This window comes from Mustelus asterias, chromosome 5 (genome assembly GCF_964213995.1).
Source record: "Mustelus asterias chromosome 5, sMusAst1.hap1.1, whole genome shotgun sequence".
NCBI classification, from domain to species: domain Eukaryota; kingdom Metazoa; phylum Chordata; class Chondrichthyes; order Carcharhiniformes; family Triakidae; genus Mustelus; species Mustelus asterias.
Genome location: NC_135805.1, coordinates 74,259,971 through 74,275,220, shown reverse-complemented (window position 1 = coordinate 74,275,220; position 15,250 = coordinate 74,259,971). Strand labels below are relative to the sequence as shown.

Sequence of the window (15,250 nt, the reverse complement as noted above, 5' to 3'; positions counted from 1 at the left end):
CAAACTTGGCTGTTTATCTTGAACTGTTAGTGTAGCTATTAGCACATTCAGGATTATTCAGCAAGTGCTGCCTAATCACGGAACTACTTCTAACAGTGGTAATTTTGTTTTGAGTTTTGCAAGCACTTGCTGATCAAGTATGATCTCTACTCTGCCTTTTATGAATAATTGAAGGAACATGCTTTTTGATTCAATCAGCCAATCACTGAGACTTACAATCTACGTACCAGTATCACACATGCATCAATATCATGTGGATCATTTGAAATTTAGCATTTTTGCATTTGACCTGATGAATGGAAGATGAAAAGTTTCTGCAGCATGTCTCTCTTTTCAGCAATATTCAAGTTCAGAATCACCAAGTGACTGTTTAAATTGCATCTGCATATTTTCTTTACAATTTGTCTTTGGATTTTTTTAAGGTGTAAAGGGAAAAGAAACTAAATTCTTAGCAAGCAAAAATGGAATAAAGTGTGAACTTGGTATCTGCTTCATGAGTCTTGTATTTACCTGTTCCCACAAATGGATCAAATACCAAATCATTAGCTCCTGCTTTAGCGTGATTTGCCATTAGAAAGGAGAGACCCGCATCCATGCTGGTGTTACCAATGAAGTGACGCTTCTTCACACTGTACACATTGATTAGCCCTCTTCGACCATCAGCAAGCTAAAACAGAAACCAATCATGATAGCAAGTTAAGGATTTATTTCTTTAATTCTCCAAATCATTTTAAGGTATACTATTTCTATTTTTTCTGATCAATACTAATTAAAACAAAAAAATTAGAATATTAAAAGAGATATATAAAAACTTTTAATCAAGATTTCTAACTTCAACAAAATTGATGAATTTGCCAGTTCAAAATTATATTAATCCTTCATTGTTTATTGCTTAATTTCAACTTAACAGGATTGAAAACAAAGACAAAAGTGAAGCATGTCCTGATCAGAGAACTTCTGTATACTGAAGATGTTGTACAGACAGACCAGCTCTAAAGGTTCATGAATCTTCTGTCCCATGCTCGTGTCACGTTTTCCCTTACCATCAGTGTCAATAAACTATGGTTATGGGATGGCGCGTTGTGTCTGTCTGTGATCAGACTCAGCAACATACCATCGAAAGTCCTCAGCAAATACTGCTACCTTGGATCGCCGGTGTCAGAGGACCGGTCTCATGGTGAAAAACTCAGCACGTACACTGGAAATGCAGCCACCAACTTTGGCCAACTAACAAAATGGGCATGGAACAACAAACAGACCCATAAAACAATGATGTTTGTCTACGAGGCCTGTTGCCCCACATATTGCTGCATGGCAGCAAAGCCTGGACAACTTTCACCGAGCAACAAAAAAGGTTTAATAACATGCATCACTGGTGTCCACAGCACATAGCATCACAAAGTCACCGTTAAAGCAATCCTTTCTGGGCAAACATTTTAATGATGCTAGCAATAATCAAGAAGGCTTTGACAGCTTGGGCATGTTCACAGGATGGAAGATGGCTGCATCCCTAAGAATGCAGGGAGGCAGCCTTCACATGTAGCAGACTTTGCATTTCCAGAATCGGCTTGATCAGCCTTTAAAAGAAGCACAGCAGATGATCTTATAAAAGTCTTGAAGACGGAAGGATGCTAGTCACTTAAAGAAAGTGCTTTTCCTCAATGCGGGAACATTTTTATTTTAGATCCCCTAATTCCCCTTCACTTTCCTTGAACATACTGGCGCTTGGAGGGTACAGTGCAATAGCTAAATACTCCCTACTCCCTCTTGGTCAAGTGTCCACACTTCAAGTGTCTGCCTTGACAATAAGACTCTAAAAGCTCATGCTCCTGTTCTCCATAATGGGGATGGAGCAGGATCATAGGTGCACCACATAATTTTGAGCCTGGCCCACTGCAATTCCCAGGATCAGGTTATTTATATAAGCAGGTGAGCACCCAATGGTAGAGATGGAGCTGGATGAGGGGATGGGTGGGAAGAGTGAAACTGTTGGTGTTAGACAGCTACCAAAGCAAATGAAAGATCAGAGCATTACAGGCCTCTTCTGGTGAACGTCAGCTTTGAAATTCATCATAGATTCCCTACAATAGAGCAAGAGGCCATCTGGCCCATTAGGTCTGCACCGACTCTCCAAAATAGCATCCCACCCAGGCCCTCACCTCCGTCCAATCCCTATAATCCCACACATTCATCATGGTTAATCCACCTGACCTACACATTTTTGGACTGAGGGAGGAAACCGAACCACCCGGAGGCAACTCACGCAGACACGGGGAGAACATGCAGTGCGAACCACTGTGCCGCCCTCGACTGACGCAAGGAAACCAAGGTCTCTTGCCTGGCTTAAGAGTACTGCACGCCTGCTTTAAAAAAAGTTTTTAAGTTTATTTATTAGTCACAAGTAAGGCTTACTTGGAATAGAGTGGCTAGAGTGAATGTTGGACCCTTGGAGGACGAGAGGGGGGATTTAATTGTGGAAAATGAGGAAATGGCTGAGACTTTAAATAGGTTTTTTGTGTCGGTCTTCACGGTGGAAGACACAAATAGTTTACCGAATGTTAACGATTGAATGTTGGTAGGAGGAGAGGTACTCAATACAATTATTGTTACTAGAGAGGCAGTGCTTGGTAGCCTAATGGGATTGAAGGTGGACAAGTCCCTGGGCCCGGATGGAATGCATCCCAGGGTACTGAAAGAAATATCAGAGGTAATAGCAGATGCGTTAGTGGTTATTTATCAAAATTCACTGGACTCTGGGGTAGTGCCAGCTGATTGGAAAACGGCTACTGTTACGCCACTGTTTAAAAAAGAAAGTAGACAAAAGGTGGGTAACTACAGGCCGGTAACTACAGGCCGGTTAGCTTAACGTCTGTAGTTGAGAAAATGCTGGAATCCATCATTAAAAGAAGAAATAGCAGGCCATCTGGATAAGAATGGTTCGATCAAGCAGACGCAGCATGGATTCATGAGAGGAAAGTTGCGTTTGATGAACTTACTGGATTTTTATGAAAATGTGACTAGTGCGGTTGACGGAGGGGAACCGGTAGATGTGGTGGTTTTGGATTTCCAAAAGGCATTCGATAAGGTGCCTCACAAAAGGTTGCTGCAGCAGAATGGGGCACACGGAGTTGGGGGTAGGGTGTTAGCGTGGATTGGGGATTGGCTATCCAACAGGAAGTAGAGAGTTGGAATAAATGGGTGCTTTTCTGGTTGGCAGATGGTGACTAGTGGCGTGCCACAGGGATCGGTACTGGGGCCTCAACTGTTTACTATTTACATAGAGGAGGGGACTGAGTGTAGGGTAACAAAGTTTGCTGATGACACGAAGATAAGTGGGAAAGTGAATTGCGTGGAGGCAGCGGAAGGTCTGCAGAGAGATTTGAATAGGCTGAGTGAGTGGGCGAGGATCTGGCAGATGGAGTATAACGTTGGCAAATGCGAGGTTATTCACTTTGGAAGAAATAATAGCAAATTGGATTATTATTTAAATGATTTAAAAGTGCAAAGGGACCTGGGGGTCCTTGTGCATGAGTCGCAAAAACTCAGTCTGCAAGTACAACAGGTGATCAAGAAGGCAAATAGGATGTTGGCATTTATCGCGAGGGGGATAGAATATAAAAGCAGAGAAGTCTTGCTGCATCTGTACAAGGCATTGGTGAGGCCGCAGCTGGAATACTGTGTGCAGTTTTGGTCCCCTTACTTGCGAAAGGATATATTGGCCTTGGAGGGAGTGCAGAGAAGGTTCACCAGGTTGATACCAGAGATGAGGGGTGTAGATTATGAGGAGAGATTGAGCAGATTAGGTTTGTACTCGTTGGAGTTTAGAAGGCTGAGGGGTGATCTTATAAAGGCATATAAGATAATGAAGGGGCTGGATAGGGTAGAAGTGGAGAGATTCTTTCCACTTAGAAAGGAAACCAGAACTAGAGGGCACAGCCTCAAAATAAAGGGGGGTCAGTTTAGGACAGAGTTGAGGAGGAACTTCTTCTCTCAGAGGGTGGTGAATCTCTGGAATTCTCTGCCCACTGAAGTGGTGGAGGCTACCTCGTTGAATATGTTTAAGTCACGGATAGATGGATTTCTGATCGGTAAGGGAATTAAGGGTTATGGGGAGCAGGCAGGTAAGTGGAACTGATTCACTTCAGATCAGCCATGATCTTATTGAATGGCGGGGCAGGCTCGAGGGGCTAGATGGCCTACTCCTGCTCCTATTTCTTATGTTCTAATGTTCTTACATTAACACTGCAATGAAGTTACTGCGGAACTCCCCTCGTCGCCACATTCTGGCGCCAGTTCGGGTCAATGCACCTAACCAGCACGTCTTTCAGATTGTGGGAGGAAACCGGAGCACCCGGAGGAAACCCAGGCAGACACGGGGAGAACATGCAAACTCCTCACAGACAGTGACCCAAGCCGGGAATCGAACCCAGCTCCCTGGCACTGTAAGGCAGCAGTGCTAGCCACTGTGCCACCGTGCTTTATTCAAGTGTACATTGTGTTAGGGAACCACTGAGGATGGGAAGGATTTTTTTTCCCCAGTGGCAATATCATCCTGGCAGTCCCAACAAGAAGTCTCACAACACCAGGTTAAAGTCCAACAGGTTTATTTGGTAGCAAAAGCTAAGTGGCTTTTGCTACCAAATAAACCTGTTGGACTTTAACCTGGTGTTGTGAGACTTCTTACTGTGTTTACCCCAGTCAAACGCTGGCATCTCCACATCAGGAGTCCCATCAAGCACAGATGGACATAGTACCCAACTCAGGATCGAGACCAACATAACTGGATCCTGTCCTATCCTCTATCCACTCCAATTATGAACAGCATAAGTGCCCCAACTGCACTGTAGGTTTTTTGGTGCCCAAGTGTCCATAGGCTACTTAATCATGGAAGTGACCACAGAAAAGACTCAATCTATTTGCATTTTTAACCATAGTTCACACAGTAGGAGTCCTAGCAAGATTCCATGCAGGCCAGGAACTAAGATCATATGAAGAATCCTACTATCAATTTGGTTGAGGTCAACTAACTCAATACAGGCATGGGTTAAGTGTTTGACATTTTCTGGTTTAACTCACCCTGTAGTTCAGACAAGCACATTTACCCAGCGAGGGAGGAGTATAAAAAAGGTGAATTATAAACTAATAGTCAATTTCCCTTAAGATGCGTGTTCTATAAATCTTACCCATCTTCCAAAGTAAACAGAAAAGGGCTTCTCTGGGGCATTATTCGGGTCTGTGCCATAGTCTTCAAGCAACCAGAACACATGCTCTGGATTCTTTAGGTTCACTGTCCCTTGAAAGGGAAGAAACTCTAAATTCTGTGTAACAGATGAAAGATAAAACCACATTAACACCCAGTACAATTCACTAGCTAAAATTAATATTTTGTTAACTTTTTGATAACTTCAATAATGAGGTGAATGCGCTATTAGTTACATTAGTAATGTGAGAATCATTTTACTCTCTAGAGCATTTTATCATTGAGGATCTGATGCATTGTCTTTTGCAGGAATGCTCCAGGCTTCATTCAAACTTTCTAATACCTGTAAGCATTATTTAGATTGACAAAAACATTGAAAGTCCATTTTTATGATTATAAGAAACAAATAAATTCTAACCATTATAACCAGTATTTCTGCAGTGAAATTCAGGGATGAAAGGTGCCTATCCCTGTACTAAGTTTGGGGAAGCTTATTCTAGACTAGATATTGTCTCTGCAGCAATAGAGGTAGGTCCTTTACTCAGAGAGTGGTAAGGGCGTGGAATGCCCTGACTGCAGTAGCAGTGGACTCGTCAACATTAAAAGCATTCAAATGGTTATTGGATAAACATATGGATGATGTTGGAATAGTGTAGATTAGAGGGGCTTTAGATCCACTGGTCGGCGCAACATCGAGGGCCGAAGGGCCTGTACTGCGCTGTAATGTTCTATGTTCTAACACGTCAGAATCTCTCTGTCTCCTCTGAAAACACTTTTAGTTTGTTCTTGGGGTGTGGGAGAAATTGACATTGCACATCCCTAGTTGTCCCAAGTGCCTCAAGAGTCAACCACATGGCAGGTGACTGGAGACATGTGTAGGCTAGGCCAGGTAGATGTTGCTAGTCCTTTGCATCAATTGGTGATGATTCAGCTGGGTTTCTCCAACAAACTAGAAGTTTGTATAATTATTTTTCTGATGAAGAATTGTCACATATATCACAAGCTGCCATGGTAGCATTTGAACTCACAACCTCAGGAATACTAGTCCAGTAAAATAACCAGCAGATTATCCTAACCTTACTTGTGTGTCAAAGGATCTTTTACCACTTTTTCCTCAGCCAATGTAGCTTTTCCATCCAGCTGGCATCCTAACCAGTCCCCATCATTCTCCCTGACCCACAGGGAAGTTTCCACTCACATGTTTCCCAGCAGACTGCATCTTACACATTCCTACTCTGACTGCTGGATGTTTTGATTTTACTTTCCCTGATTTGAAAAGACTCTAATAATACCCATCCCTCCCTGAGAAGGTAATTGTGGTCTTCTCTCTGAACCACTGCAATCCTTTGTGGTGTTGGTGTTTCCACAATGGTATAGAAGGTGACATCAGGATATTGATCCAACAAATGAAGGAAAAGCAATATACCGTGGAGCCCCGATTTAACGCGCCCCGACTTAGCACGAATTCGCATAAAACGCGATGGTGTCATTGGACCCTTTTTTCCTGCTAATAATTGGCAAATTTAGCGCAACCCCGATTTAGTGCGACCCCCGCTTTTATGGACCCCAACCATCGTGTTATAACGGGGCTCCACTGTATGTCCAAGTCAGAATGATGTGCAACTTTGAAGTGATGGTGCTACCACCAACGCTGCTTGTGTCATTAGAATTGTACGATGGTTTTAGCAGGGATGGGGGAGACCATTCGGCTCATTGTGACCACGATAGCTCTTTGAAAAAGCAACTCACGTAGTCCCATTCCCCTGCATTTTTGATGGAATAGATGACTGGGAAGGAAGCCGGTATCGAAATGACCATGGTGAGTTTCTGCAGCATTTCCTTAGATTGTACATATAGCAGCCACAGTGCACTCACTGGTGATGGAGGGCCAAAATATTGAGTCCACTCATGCAACAGCCATGAACTTGTTTGATTATAAAACTATAAACATATCGGTGAATATTTATATTTTTCTTCTCATTTTTTTCTGTGTGATAGGCCAGTTAGGAAGATGGCCCAGTCTCAGGCCTCTGATGATGATAGCAACAAGGAGATACATAAGCATGAGCTATGTAATTTCATATTTGCCATCGATCTTTGCAAGTGGCACCCTGCACTGGTATGATTGCACATGAAAGTATTAATACATGAGGGAAATCTAGGCATAAATAGTTTGATGGAAAAAGTTTAGCAGTTTGTTAAAATGCTTTCTCGCTTTCAGCTTTAGTGAAAAGAAAGCAGACTGTAAAATTAGTAACATAGGGCAAAGTATTGACTGAAGTAAAAGTGTAAATTCTGCTTTAAGAAATTATTGACTGACCTTTTTAGTTAGAATAACAATGAAAACATGAACAACAAAAACAAATTCTGGCAAAAGAGGATTCTAAAAGAGTCTTAAATATTTTGACACAAATATCAAGCTTGAACATAAGTGTCTGCTTTAAATGAAGCAAGTCTTAGGCAAATTATTTTTACTATTTCATAAATGTCTCCCTGTCTCTCTTGAAGATAAGGATCCCTGCTCTAGCAATGCAGCTCTCATCTGATACCTCTCTCTGGTTCTCATCATTCCAACTGTTTGGGAGTGTCAACAGCTCAGCTTTGTTTAGCGTATCTTCACATCCACACTTTTTTTTCCTTCGGGAAATAATGGGGGCAAGTGGTGGAAGGATTCCTGAGCTGATTATCAGGTAGTTGAAATGCATTATGAACCCTCCTTCCATGGCCAACAAGTCCTGACGCTGGACTCGAACCTAGAGCTTCTGGTCCAGCAGTAGAAACGCTACCACTGCACCACAAGGCCTCTCAACAGCTCAGCTACTGTGAAGAATATCAGAACGCATCCTGATCCCAGTCCAAATTTTCCACAGGAATCACCTTGGCTTACTTTTCGCGCCCTAGCCTAGATGTGATGAGACCAATTTTGGTGCTCCCTTTGTGACCACTTAAATCATTGAAAACAGGAAAGAAAACCCAGCACCTTCCTGTTGTTTGTAGTTTAGTGGCACACTTAGCATTAGTCACCAACTGAGGTATCGAGGAAGCTCTTTGTCCAATCAAAATTCCAATCATAATGTCAGAACTCGAGACTAATCAATGATAGTATAAAGCAAACATAAGATAAACCAAAGACGGTATAATAAAAGAATATCATACATACATCAATCTTTTGAATCCTCTCTTTATGTGTCAATGTTTTATTGAATGTATAAACATTTATCTGATATGTTGAACCATTCTGAAGAAATGGGATCTAAAGTAGGGAAATAAATATGGTTAATTTAACTCAAACCAACAGTTTTAGCTACATGTACAAGACAATATAGATGGTTCCTGTGCATACACACCATTCTGTCTGCAGGGTAATTTTTCAGTGAGTTATAAAGCTCTTCATGTGTTCTTCCTTGACCCCACAATTCAAATATTGATCTGCAAAGTAAAGCAGGGTTGTTGTGTCGAAAACAACTACTTCAAACATGGATGCTGTTGCCATGTGGTGGCCAAGGTGCAATACCAGGAGAAATACTTGTACTGCAATTCTTCCATTTGTCTGTTGTAAGCCACGATGCTTAAACCCGTTTTCCTTTAAAGATAAATGGGCCAATTTTCCTGACAATCCCACCCAGGAAACACTCATGTTCCAGGTATAAAGATCACTCAAAGAGTGTAACAATCAACTTACCTGGATCAATGCCCCTTTATAATACCCTGAAAATTCCAGGGCTTCTGCAGGGAGGGGAAATAACTCAAATCTGCCTTTGCAGAGAACATAGGGCCAATGGATACTTATGTGAATAAATGATACCGAGGGAAATAGGAGGCATGAACATTATAGTGGCAGTGATGGAGGATTCTTTAACAAAGTTATTGACAGTGTTTTTAGCCTTTGCCCATCCCATGACCCCTCATAGCCCCTATTCCAACTCAGTGCTAATTCAAGAATAGCCCATCCAGCACCCTTTGCCCTTACATGCTTCATACAATTTGCCCATATCTACCTTGGGCAGACCTCAGAAGCCATGCTGACATGAAAGAAAATAAAGTTCTAACTATATTTTACAGATTTCACTGTATGAATAGAATTCACATTCATGAAAGCCCATTCAATATATCCAAACATCTTCAAATAATTAATCCCTTATAAAAACAAACATATGTATTTATAACCCTACATCAAAACAGCTAATCCTTTAATGATCTATTTGTGCTGTCAATAGATTGTAGAAAAGTCAAGCAGTAATAATTCTACCATGATTGCCTTTTAGATTATGATAATAAACAGCTTTTGAAACTGCTAGAACAGATTTTCTTCAATTCCCAGATATAGGCAGGCAGTTTTATTTTCAATTTTTAAGCAGCGATGGAATTCAATAACTTGACAGTTCTAGACATTATCTGTCGACTCTAAAAATTCATAACACACTCAATGCGGATTAAGGCCTTTGCTCCAGCAGAAATGGGGTCTGTTGGAACTCAGCATTGAGTTCAAATAGCCCTGCTAAGTTTGGGTTTTCCACATGTGGGAGTCATGTCCCAACATCACTCCCCCTCCCGGGCAAAAATGGTTTCTGCTGGCTACGGAAACAGGCTTCTGGATCCAGGGTTCGTCCACCATTTTCCATTTGTGAAAATGCAGGCCAATGAGTTTAAGATAAGGTGCTGGGCTGATAAAGAGCAGAGTTCAGTGAGATATAAAACGATCTGACCTAAATCAAATGGGAAGAAAATTTAGAAAACAAGTTAACAGATTAGTGGGAAGCCTTCCAATGCGAGATGGACAGAATACAAAATAAATATATCTCTACACAGCGCAGTAGAGAAGCAGATGTCACACCTTTGTTCAGAAGTGAGAAAATCTGGTAATTATAGACCAGTTACTCTAATGTCAGTTGTGGGAAACAATATGAATTTATAATTTAATACATGTTTCAATGAATCTAATGGAGATTTTAATGAACTGACTGAATGAACAGATGAATAGAAGGCAGTTAATGGATTTTTGGAAAAGTTAAAAGAATGTAAGGGGGAATGGAGACAAGCAAAACTATTTTTCACTGTTTATTTCAGTAAAACAAAGTAACTGAAATTGTCATTTAGGCTTAGACATTGCGATAAACAAAGAGTTTCTGCAAGTACATGTTTTTCTGAATGCTGGTGCCATATTTTTGATAATAGCGGCCACTTTGATATTCCACTAAGACCACGTTTGAACCTTGCACCTTACACAGACAGGAGTATCATGCAGAGTACTACACAACCCATTTTCAACAAAACGTGGGTTTCCTCCGGGTGCTCTGGTTTCCTCCCACAGTAGTCATGATGTGGAAATGCCAGCGTTAGACTGGGGAAAACACAGTAAGGAGTCTAAGAACACCAGGTTAAAGTCCAACAGGTTTATTTGGTAGCAAACACCACTAGCTTTCGGAGCGCTGCTCCTTCGTCAGATGGAGTGGAAATCTGCTCTCAAACAGGGCACAGAGACACAAAATCAAGTTACAGAATACTGATTAGAATGCGAATCTCGACAGCCAACCAGGTCTTAAAGATACAGACAATGTGAGTGGAGGGAGCATTAAGCACAAGTTAAAGAGATGTGTATTGTCTCCAGACAGGACAGCCAGTGAGATTCTGAAAGTCCAGCAGGCAAGCTGTGGGGGTTACTGATAGTGTGACATAAACCCAACATCCCGGTTTAGGCCGTCCTCATGTGTGCGGAACTTGGCTATCAGTTTCTGCTCAGCAACTCTGCGCTGTCGTGTGTCGTGAAGGCCACCTTGGAGAACGCTTACCAGAAGATCAGAGGCTGAATGCCCGTGACCGCTGAAGTGCTCCCCCACAGGAAGAGAACAGTCTGGTGATTGTCGAGTGGTGTTCATTCATCCGTTGTCGTAGCGTCTGCATGGTCTCCCCAATGTACCATGCCTCGGGACATCCTTTCCTGCAGCGTATCAGGTAGACAACGTTGGCCGAGTTGCAAGAGTTGGTACCGTGTACCTGGTACTTGATATTCTCACGTGAGATGATGGCATCCGTGTCGATGATCCGGCACGTCTTGCAGAGGTTGCTGTGGCAGGGTTGTGTGGTGTCGTGGTCACTGTTCTCCTGAAGGCTGGGGAGTTTGCTGCGGACAATGGTCTGTTTGAGGTTGTGCGGTTGTTTGAAGGCAAGAAGTGGGGGTGTGGGGATGGCCTTGGCGAGATATTCGTCTTCATCAATGACATGTTGAAGGCTCCGGAGGAGATGCCGTAGCTTCTCCGGAGCAGTTGAATCAGGAGCACTCCTCGTCACAATGGATGTCTCGGCACTCTACACCAGCATCCCCCACGATGATGGCATTTCTGCAACTGCCTCAGTACTCAACGCCGACAACTGCCAGTTTCCAGATGCAATTTTACAACTCATCCGCTTCATCCTGGACCACAATGTCTTCACCTTCAACAACCATTTCTTCATCCAGACACACGGAACAGCCATGGGGACCAAATTCGCACCTCAATATGCCAACCTCTTCGTGCACAGGTTCGAACAAGACTTCTTCACCGCACAGGACCTTCAACCGAGGCTATACACTAGATACATCGATGACATTTTCTTCCTTTGGACTTATGGCGAACAATCACTGAAACAACCATATGATGACATCAACAAGTTCCATCCCACCAACAGACTCACCATGGACTACTCTCCGGAATCGGTTGCATTCTTGGACACACACATCTCCATTAAGGACGGTCACCTCAGCACCTCACTATACCGCAAGCCCACGGATAACCTCACGATGCTCCACTTCTCAGGTTTCCACTCTAAACACGTTAAAGAAGCCATCCCCTACGGACAAGCCCTCCGTATACACCGGATCTGCTCGGATGACGAGGATCGCAACAGACACCTCCGGACGCTGAAAGATGCCCTCATAAGAACAGTATATGGTGCTTGACTCATCGATCGACAGTTCCGACACGCCACAGCGAAAAACCGCACCGACCTCCTCAGAAGACAAACACGGGACACGGTGGACAGAGTACCCTTCGTCGTCCAGTACTTCCCCGGAGCGGAGAAGCTACGGCATCTCCTCCGGAGCCTTCAACATGTCATTGATGAAGACGAACACAGTCCAAAGATGTGTGGGTTAGGTGCATTGGCTATGCTAAATTGTCCCTTAGTGTCCTGGGATGCGTAGGTTAGAGGGAATAATAGGGTAAATATGTGGGGTTACGGGGATAGGGCCAGGATGAGATTGTTGTCGGTGCAGACTCGATGGACCGAATGGCCTCTTTCTGCACTGCAAGGATTCTATGATTATATTCTATGAAAATCTGCATAACATCCAAATGTGTAGATTCAATGTACTCTCCACATTTTTCAATAAAATATGGTACAGGATGATCAGGAGTAACCACATCTTCAAGGGGCACCCCCAAATTAATTGCTGTCCCAGTTCCTTCTTGAATTTCCTACATGTCAGGGGCTGGCACCATTAGCACAGGAGACAGTGCAATATATAAATAATTAGAGAGGCGAATATTATTATCCAACTCGTGTGTATCAATTACAATTATGTGAAGCACCTACTTTGCACACACTGTCCGCTTCATGATTCCTTTTGCCATCTGCTCAGAGGGAATGTGTAGAATCCAGAACGGGGACTGAAAAGAAAAATATACTTGTACAATAAATCACCTTGGAACATCAGCAACGTTGTGTTGAAGAAGTTTTTCAAAATATGTAAATGAATGTGAATCAAAATTTTAATACTGGCTTAAGTGGAACTTAATATCGAGAAAATTTTCAGAATTTATTTAACATTATGATAATCTGAACCTTTATGTTCATCTGTCTCCAATAAACATGCGCTTTGAAGTTTCAAACATTTCATAACAGCTTTACACATCTACTGGAAAAAGTGAGTGAAAACTGCATCAAGAATTAGAGCTGGCAATAAAATTCCACAGACACATTCACAATTCCACAGACACAGGCATCAAGTTTCTACACTTTAGCCTGGTGTTGTGAGACTTCTTACAATAAAATTCCAACTCAGACAAACAGGTGGAAAAGTCTCATTAAACACACAAATCCTATGCAACAGAGAGATGATTTGTGACACCTCTAAAATCAAATATCATCACAAACTGCTCATGGTTCATGAAATAAGTCCAAAGAATTTATGGCAATTGCTACACAGACAGATACAGCCCATCCCTTTTTGTAACACTTTCCCTTTAACAGACCTTGCAGTCCCTGGATATCCGAGAGCCAACACTCAAACCTAGGAATTGCAGATCCCTGGGGACACTTGGGACACCCAGCACTATTCATTTCTAAATGCACTAAGACTAAGCAGGCGAAGGTTTGTGATCTCTATATTTTTTCCATTATTTGTCCTGTTGTGGCATAAAATTTGATACCGGACATTTCAGCGTCTGTAAGAACAACATTATTCATATAGCAACTTTAACATAGAATAATGTCACAAGGAGTCTCACAGAGGAATGTGGAAAAAATAGACACCAAAGGTCATAAGATTTTAAAACCCTCAATTGATGTTGCTTCGCCTTTTATTTCAAGTTTTGAACGTCTGCAGTAGTTTGCCTGCTGGCTTAAATTCAGTTTCTCATTTCACAGATGGGCGGAATCAATGATTTTGTATGATGGCAGAGGGGGTGAAAATGTACCTGGGAGAACACGAGTGAAGCCACAAGGATAGAAGAATTAGGCTGGCAATTTAGCCTGGAATGCAGAGTATAGAATAATATGGGCCAATTGTGGAAAATGGTGGTCATTAACAGCCATTAAAAATTACTTAAAATTTTGATTCACATTCATTAATGTACTTTGAAATGCTTCTTCAAAAGGCTTTTCTGACTATTGATGTAGAAACAGATACTTGCACAGCCAATCGTCACGAGCATACGTAGCTCATAAACTGAAAATCCCACAAACAAATCAGTCTACATAATATTGAAAACAACAATGTGCAAAGCACAGAATCAGAATGTAACATTACTTCAAATTATAAACAATGTAACATTACTTCAAATTATAAACAAATCCATAATTCTGCAGATGTAGCGTAGTGTGACTATATTATTATTTCATGGTAGAAACTGTACCCTACCTTTTCATCAAAGTTTTCTTCATATCTTAATTGTCCACCGCAAAGGGAAAACAGGGATTTAAGCTCCTGCAACAACAATAAAAAAATTGGTTGGCACAGCAGATATATAAATTCTGAAAAGCAGCTGAATTAAAAACCCTTTTGAAACATGGCGCATTGCGCACTTCCTTGATCACACCATAGAACATTCCAATCTGGGCTGCAATCTTTTATCTTTTGTTTGGAACACTTTAGATTTGCTTAATAATAGCGACATAAAAATATTAAGGAATAAAAATATATTAAATAAGATTTCTAAAATTCTTCATACCTGTGATGATAGTCTTGAGAATTACTCTGGGCAAGGAAGGATAGTCTAATGAATTAGCAACCAGCAGTCAAGAGGCATTAAAATGATGACACTTACTTCATATTTTTACATCAATAACTTTGAACTACGAATGAGACAGTGATGTTGTCTCGTGTTTAGAAGGATCACTCAGTGGTATACAGGTTGAATACTGGCTAATTCACCAGTGTTGACCTTCAACTTGAAAACTAACAGCTTTCCTTTCATTGGACTAGAACGTATCACCAGAAAAATGCTATTCATTTTGCACTACCAGAGCAGATCTTGTGCTAGGTAACGTGCACACACACTCAAGAGTTTTTTTGTGAATTAATTCACAGGATGTGGGTATTGCTGGCACAGCCAGAGTTTTGCCCATCTTAACGGCCTTCAAGTAGGTGGTGGTGAGCTGCCTTCTTGAACTGCTGCAGTCTGAGTGGTGAAGATATTATTAGGGCAATTGTTCCAGGATTTTGACCCAGCAATGAGGGAATGGCGATATCATTCCAAGTCAGAGTAACTTGGAGGAGAACCTTCTGATGATGTTTCCACAAGCCTGTTGTCTTTATCCTTCTAGTAGTGATCCTGAGTTTGTGAGTTACAT

At 41.8% G+C, this 15,250-nt stretch overlaps 1 protein-coding gene across 2 annotated transcripts in view; it reads right to left on the bottom strand.

The window, feature by feature from the left end:
* Window positions 1-15,250, bottom strand: part of trmt11 (tRNA methyltransferase 11) — a 72,600-nt gene that overhangs the window by 54,671 nt on the left and 2,679 nt on the right. For both annotated transcript variants that reach the window (XM_078213711.1, XM_078213712.1), the window contains exons 2-7: window positions 14,319-14,384; window positions 12,773-12,846; window positions 8,548-8,629; window positions 8,361-8,453; window positions 5,184-5,318; window positions 511-667 (exon numbers count right to left, since the gene is read on the bottom strand). In XM_078213711.1, the coding sequence (XP_078069837.1) occupies window positions 511-667; window positions 5,184-5,318; window positions 8,361-8,453; window positions 8,548-8,629; window positions 12,773-12,846; window positions 14,319-14,384 (607 nt within the window). The remainder of the gene's footprint in view (window positions 1-510; window positions 668-5,183; window positions 5,319-8,360; window positions 8,454-8,547; window positions 8,630-12,772; window positions 12,847-14,318; window positions 14,385-15,250) is intronic.